The sequence below is a fragment of the Sinocyclocheilus rhinocerous genome, unplaced genomic scaffold (genome assembly GCF_001515625.1).
Source record: "Sinocyclocheilus rhinocerous isolate Xijiao unplaced genomic scaffold, SAMN03320098_v1.1 scaffold2326, whole genome shotgun sequence".
Taxonomy (NCBI): domain Eukaryota; kingdom Metazoa; phylum Chordata; class Actinopteri; order Cypriniformes; family Cyprinidae; genus Sinocyclocheilus; species Sinocyclocheilus rhinocerous.
The window spans coordinates 118,392-126,358 of NW_015623069.1; the positions used below are offsets into that span (position 1 = coordinate 118,392).

Here is a 7,967-nt window from a genome sequence, read left to right on the forward strand (position 1 = left end):
AGAGGGTTTATGTTTGTTATTTTGGCCTTGCCCCCTCTTGAAGTTTTGACATCCTCCCATATCTGTCAAATAAAATAACTTGTTTTGATATCGAGATTCTTGGCCTTTGTTAAAGCTCTGGGGTTGGGAATTGAACCTTGCTGCCTCCACACATCACCTTTTTATTCTGTTACCTGTTCCTTTAACCCTAGACTAACTGGGAACGTAACAGAATTTGGGGGCTCGTCTAACAAAGTGGTAACAAATTGATGTTATCGGTGTTATTTGAAACAACGTTGAAAGTTATTCCGCTGGTGGATGATCAAATTTGTAAATGGTAAGTGTCCTTTTTTTTCTCTTTGTTTTTGCCTGGCTGTTTTTGCTCTTTTGATGTGGGAGAAGTTAGTGATTAAGATATGGAATTTGATTTAATCTAGTTTACGTTACTTCCCACTGTGGAAGTATATAATCGTTGTCGTAAAAGGGATTTAATTTCCATTGCAGACTTCTTTAACATTAGTATACTTACAGAGGCGAGTAAACAGGCTATCAAAGAGGATTTATTTGGGAAGTTGGTAGAAGCTGGCATTTTGGCTGCGTCAGGTGGGGAGGTTGGGAAAGAATCTGAGACTGTTGGCTTTGATTCGGTTCTCAACATGGATTCAAAAGATTCTGGTTCTGATGCTGTATTGGAAATTAAGCTAAAAGAATTAGATCTTGAGTTAAAGCGACAAGAATGTGAGGCTCAGCGCATCAGGCTTCGAGTAATAGAAGCTGAACGAGCACGGGATAGTGAGCGACATGGAAATGAGATGGAGGCTCTAAGATTACGTAGCAGACCCACTCCATCACCTCGGATTAGATCTGCTGGTTCATCAGCTGGGATGCCAATAGTAGATTCTGCGCAGACCCTTAATCAAAGCTCCTCTGATTCACCTTCTGAGTCACAATCTGATTTTGACGTTAGCAGGTATATTAGACTTGTACCGCCATTTAGAGAGACCGAAGTGGACTCCTATTTCGTCGCGTTTGAGCATGTGGCTGCAAAGCTACAGTGGCCTAAGGATATGTGGGCTCTACTTCTGCAATGCAATTTGACCGGTAAAGCGCAAGAGGTTTCAGCTGCGTTGCCCAGTGAACAATCTCTCAATTATGATGTACTGATTTGTTCATAAGTAACTGCCGGCAATGAAATTCAGACCGTGTGTGTGTGTTATATCTGGTTTGCATGTTTGCACACCTATTACTTTTGAGATAATTGATTATACTAAAAGGCATTTTAGTTGCTAAGAACGTATGAGCTACTGATCAGATGACAGAAAGCATGGTCATGTTGATCATTTGGAGGCCTTGGAATTTGCATTTCAAATATTGTACAGTTTAAAATGAGTATTCATATCCTGAAATTATTGTAAAATGGTTTATATGATTCATGCACTAGAGTATAGTCCAATAGTTTTGTGTGAGAAACAAAATTCACTGAAATTACTGAATATTATTGACGTTTATTCACTGAAAATGAATATTCATCATTCATTTTAATTGTCATTTGGGTTGGGATTGACAGTGTCAGGGCGAGTAAATGATGACAGAATGTTTATTTTCTGGGTGAAATTAAAAAAGTAAAACGGATTGTATTGATTAATTTGCAGCTTTTGATAAAGAACTTACTTCTTGACCATTAATAACGTATGTTCTGTGAGTGAGTTATTTGAATTAAACAAACGTGCAGTACTCCTCGTTGTCACGTTTCTGAGTGTTTGTCATTTCCACACACCTGCAGCTTATTTGGATTCAAGCAGACCCATTTGCATGTACTTTGCATACACAATTTAGATGCATGCCAGTCAGTTTCATTGATATACAGCATGGTTCGGCTTTCTGTAGATGCAAATGTGTTGAGACAACGTCAGACTGCAGCAAAAGATGTGCTTTGTTGATGTCTCACAGGAAATCCTCACTGTTCATTTGATTGTGAGAAACAAAATCACTAGTGGTGTTTGCTTGCTAAGGCATACTACTATACTATACTATACCCGAAGCAGCGCCATTGTGGGCATTTTTCCCCCCGGAAAGCACCACTCACATTTTCATCAGGAAATGTACAAATCTTGTTGATTAGATTGAACTGTCTCACATCTCGTGGATACATTTTTCTGTCCATTATTTTGAATAGAGGGTTGAAAAGGATTTGTTTTATATGACAGAGGCTTTTGGAGTGTTGTCTTTTTGTTCTGTCTTTGAACCGTTATGTAGAGTATAGCTGATGTGACAGTAAATGGGACAGAGTTTTTCGTCACATTATAACTAAGTCACAATCCTCAAGCTTCCTATTTGTCTGAAAAAGCAGCAATTCCCAATTCTCTGGAATCGAAAGATTTGGTCAAAGTTGCTGCAGGTGTTTCCTCATCATCTCTTCCCTGTGTCTCAGGAGTCGCTCTGATAGTTTAAAAACAATGACTTAGTCATGAGAGATCTGTGGGAAGTAATGAGGGTTTGATGGGTCATGGACACTGACGCAATGTCTGTATCCTCACATTATGCCCTCGTACGCTGTCCTTGAGTTTTACTGTTCGGGCTCCATTTGACACAATAGGGTACATTAATAGTGCTTCAGAACAGCCCTAGAGTATTTGAACACTTAAAGTCAACATGAAACGAAAATTGCCATTCTTTTCTCTCCGTTATAGAGATTGAACTCATGAATTTAAAGATGTGCACGGATAAATCATTCATAATAAAGACAATTGATCACAGAATTGAAATCCAAGTGGCTTTTATTTAAATACAGCACAAACGTTTAAAGCAAATCCTTGCATAGCAAGTTTTAAATGATAAAGCAATGCATAAAACGTTTAAAGACCTAAAGTAAAACAAAAAAACAATGATCTTACAGAACCAGAACCAACTGTAATTCTGTTCATTTTAATGACGGCTATAGCGCCCCTTGTGGAAACTCCCAGAATGCGGTGCGTGCTTGAGTCGCGTTTTGAACGAACCGTGAAATTGAATCTGAACAGTGAAATCCATCTGCTGTTTTATAGTGGAAAGTGCTTTAGCAGCTCATCACCATTTGCTTCCATTATTGGACAGTTAAAGTTTCTCTCTTGACTACAGAGACTGTATAATCTCTTTAGAAAAGTCAGGAAATGAGAATCGACATTGTACTTAAAACATCCATCCAAAAAACTCCTACAAACACTTGTCTAGCCCAAAGGTGAACATTTATTAAACCATTGATTCTTGCTTTGTTTTGCAGACGGATCAACAATATGCAAATAGTCTTGCTGACAACCTTAAGCGCCTGTGAGTACACTAGATTTTCATTCATGTTATGACCTCAATCTGCTTGCGTTTCATTGATGCATGTGTGTTTATGTGTTTGAGAGATCGTGTGACTACAGACCTTTACTCACATGCTTTTTGAGGACAATAGCAGAAGAAACAGAAGGGAAAGTCCATCCTCCGGGTGTTAAGAGTTCCTCTGCTTCGTTCTGCTTGTCCCACATTAGTCATGTGCTTGTGTTTATACTGATTGTTTTTGCACAGAGTTACAACACTGGAACAGTACTGTGTGTGTGTGTGTGTTTTGATTAGATCTTTGCTTTTGTTGGCTTTTATTTCTCCCCTTACTGTATCTGTCTATTAATGGGTGTGTTATGTGGGTGCACAATATGGTTATTATAGTAAACTAAAACCATGAAAAAAAATATATCCGTTTCTTGAGAGAGAAAAAAAACACAATAGCTGAAATAAAATGTTAATTTTGTTGATATACTTGATGAACTTGATATACTGAAATAACTCAAATTAAAAGTGCAATAAAATGAATAAAAAACTATGTTGACATGTTTAAAAAAAAAACTACTGAAAAACAAAAGCAAAATTACTAAAACATTTTGAATTCAATTTAAATAAAAATAAAAATTGAAGATATAAAAATGAAAACTGATTCTAAATAATAAAAACTATATTATTATCTGGTGCAAAACTGTTATTTCGTTTTGGTAACACTTTAGTTTAGGGACCAATTCTCACTACTAACTAGTTGCTTATTAGCTGGCATATTACTAGCATTTTAGCTGTTTATTAGTACTTACACATATTAAAGGCAGAGTAAGCGATTTCTGGTAGCCAATGTTGATATTTGAAATCACCAAAACAAACACGCCCCTACCCCAAAAGGGTCTTGCCCCTATTTTGATAGCTCCGCCCCACATATACGTACGCAACCCAGGCAACGATTAGTTCTGTGAAAAAGCAAAACCAATGTTACACCGTCTACGGACGTGAGCGGCGCAGCGCAACAAATCCCCGACAGAAATTCTGCATGACCATATTTTAGATTCTTTAAGTAATCCTTAATTAGAGTTTATTGATGCAAAAGTCATAGTGAGAATTGGTCCCCAAACTAAAGTGTGGCCTTCTTTTTTTAATGATGTTTGACAGAAATGACTTTAAAAAAAAAATTATTTATAGATGCATCACGCAAACACACACTCAGCTGGGACTAGTCCTGTCCAACTCCAAAAGAGACAAAAACCCCATTAAATATGAAATCATACAATAGCTTTGTGTGGAAAAAAAGTAAATTTAACAATTTAAGTCATAATTTGCTGAAAATGTTCCTCTGCATATTCAAAACATGACACTAGTCCACATTCACTTTCAGTGTATGGAAAAGTGCAGCTTGGACATTTTACTAAACATCTTTTTTGTGTGTTTTACAAAAGAAATAAAGTTAAACGGAATGATGTGACTGAGTAAATGATGACAGAGTTGTGTTCCTCTCTCTGCATGTGTTTCAGGTTTCCAGGGGAAATTCAGTCTGGGCTGTTGGAGATCATCTCTCCCTCCATCCATTTCTATCCAGACTTCTCTCACCTCAAAGAGTCGTTTGGTGACCCTAAAGAGCGGGTCAGGTAATATGACAAACCCTTCTCATCCCATCAGTCTGTGTGTGTGTGTGTGTGTGTGTTGTTGTAATTAGCCATGAATCATCAGTGTGAACGTTGAGCCACAACTGCCCTTCTCAGCCATTAGCATCTCGCATACAGTGACTCAGTATGGAAAACATATCTATTTGCACACACAGTGATCACATGTACAGAAAAGCATTTTACATTCGCTGCTTTCGATTCTGCAAGTAACTTGCATTTATGAATCGTGTATGGATCCGTTTTGCAACGCTAAATGTGTGAAATTGAGTTAGCTAGAGGCATCTGTGTTCATGTACTAGAGTTCAGGTCTTATGAAAACGCTCTCTGCTGAGCAGAAAGTTCTGCCTGAGCTTAAATGAGCTTTATTTGTGTGTGTGCGTGTTCCCCCGGGGTCAGGCTTCTTTATGCCTTATTCATGAGTGTGCACACACTTCCAGCATCTCTGTTCTGCCAGTTCAGTTTAATTAACACAAACACACAACTAAACTAAAGAATGCCACTGCACACACACACACACACACACACACACTGCTTATCTGCAGCCTGTCACATCAGTGTCTCTTACACACTCTTACAGTGCCACTGTGTGCTGAATTCAAAGATGTGACAATTAATTTCATAATTATGAATTATTTGTCTACTTAAAGTTTTTGGAAAGGTTTCATCGGGTGAACAATTGGCATGTTTCAGTACAATCCATGTGGTACTTCTGTCCCTCACAGCCTCATTTTCATTCCTGTCAGAAATTCAAGGGTTTCCCAAGCTGGGGTTCATGAGTTGATAAAAATCTAATAACTAATTATACTGAATGCAAAATTAAATAAATAAGGCTGCATGATAATCCCGAGATACAGTAGCTTAGTGCGGTTGTCAAATCGAATGCTGTGATTTCATGAAGTAGCTGTATAGTCTGATGCACTGCATGTTTCAGAGTGAAGCGCAGCACTGTGTTCATTTACACGAGTGTTACGGGGCTGACAAGACGTGAGACGTGCGGATCCATGTGCAAGCTTTTATTTAAAGCAGAAGAGGTCAGAAACACAGGCAGGGTCGAACAATGGCAAACAGGTATATGGCGGGCAAGACACAAGAATAATCCTAGGGCTAGCGTAGGTCAACGATCGGCGAACAGAATCAAAAGGGCGAGACTAGAGGGATAAATCCAGGAAAACAGGCAAAGATCAGAAACCAAGAAAACAGACAGGGCAAGACTAGGCTAGGACTGGGAAACTAACGAGGGCTCTGTAAAGTAGCTATCACTGCTGGCGATAAGCGCATACAATACTCGGCAGTTTGATAGGAGTCAGATTGAGTGATATATAGTGAATGTGTGATTGGATACAGCTGTGTGCAATCAGTACAGTGTGCAATCAGTACAATGGGTGATGGGATATGTAGTCCGGGATGATGCAACAGTTTGTGTAGTGCGAGAGTCAATGTAATGGAAAGGGTGACCTCTGATGGCAAGCAGACGGAAGTTCGTGGACCGGATTCGTGACAATGAGCAGCTCATGTTCCTGTGTTTTAGTAGCTCACAATAAATGCGGCAAAGTCTATCTCTGCATGTGACACTATCACAGCTAAAAAGAGGTTTGAGTCCACTTGGAAGTCAAGCTACAAAGTCAAAATAAACACTTACTAAAAAAATTATGCTTTATATATTTTTTGCTTGCATATCATGTAACCATTACCCAACACTGGAGAGCCGTTAACATGTGAATGTGTTGTTAAATTATTTAAATGTTATCTCAAAATCTCAGGGGGGCTTTAAGAAAATATTTTACATCTAAGGTGTTCGGCTGACCAAAACATTAGAGAAACCCTGGTGTGACAATGATTGGAGGATCTTCGATGAAAGTATAATTACAGAACCATGAGTTTAGCCTTTTGCATGACTGCTGAGATCTCACACCAAGAACAAACATATTCCCAAACAGTGTTGGGTAAGTTACTCTAAAAAAGTAATTAATTACTAGTTACTAATTACATCTTCAACAGTGTAATTAGATTACTGAACAAATTACTCTCTCCAAAAAGTATTTAATTACTTATTACTAATTACTTTCTAAATTCTATTTCAACCTCGACAAGTTAATAATACATGGATAGACATGAAACGGTTCTTTTAATTCTTTCAAGTAACTAAATAATTTAATCTGGTCACACTTTAGATTAGGGTCCAATTCTCACTATTAACTAATTATTAACTATGACTTTTGCCTCAATATACTTTTAATTACTGCTTATTAATGCTTAGTAAAGTAGTTGATACTTTTAAGTATTGGTAGGATTAAGGATTTAGAATAAGGTCTTGTAGAATAAGACATTAATATGTGTTTTTTTAAGTAATAATAAACAGCCAATATTCCAGTAATATTCATGCTAATGACCAACTAGTTAAAAGTGAGAATTGGACACTAAAGTGTAAATGTTCTACATTCTATACACAGTATTAAGTTCAATTACATAAAAAGTAACTGTAATTAAATGACAGAAAAAAGAGTAATCCCTTACTTTATTTTTTCAAGGGAATTTACAGTAACTAATTACTTAGTAACTAATTACACCCAACACTGTTCCCAAACTGAAATGTTCCACACAACCTAATTTTCATCTGTTTTACAGTCACATCTCTGTCTAAGGTAAAACAGCAGCGCTCCATTCTGGACAGACATTCTCCTAAAATAAGCAGTCAGGACAGTGGAGATTGATGCAAGTAAATATGTTCATTAACGTCTGTTTGTGCTCGAAGCCTGTCGGATCTCATCAGGCCAACCGGTTCAACCCAGAGCACCCTGATGAACAGATCAATGCTGGATCAGACAGACAGATGAATCCATCACCAATCAAGCAGACACACAAATAAATAACTGTAAGGTCCACGCACTTGGCCCAAGGAAGGTATCCAGTGGTGGGTGAAGGTTTCTTGCATGTTCGGTCTTTTCAGCGTGCAAAGTTATTCAATTTAGGTTTAACTCAAGTCTGACTCCATTTTATTATCTAATCTGACTCCATTTTAGTATGACCTCGAATTTAGGTTGAAAGGCA

General features: G+C 37.8%; 1 protein-coding gene across 1 annotated transcript in view; it reads left to right on the top strand.

Annotated features, from left to right (window-relative positions):
• The window catches only part of LOC107745197 (alpha-1,3-mannosyl-glycoprotein 4-beta-N-acetylglucosaminyltransferase B), a 143,960-nt gene that overhangs the window by 95,429 nt on the left and 40,564 nt on the right, over positions 1–7,967 (top strand). The window contains exons 5-6 of the mRNA XM_016559393.1: positions 3,239–3,285; positions 4,788–4,901. Of these exons, the coding sequence (XP_016414879.1) occupies positions 3,239–3,285; positions 4,788–4,901 (161 nt within the window). The remainder of the gene's footprint in view (positions 1–3,238; positions 3,286–4,787; positions 4,902–7,967) is intronic.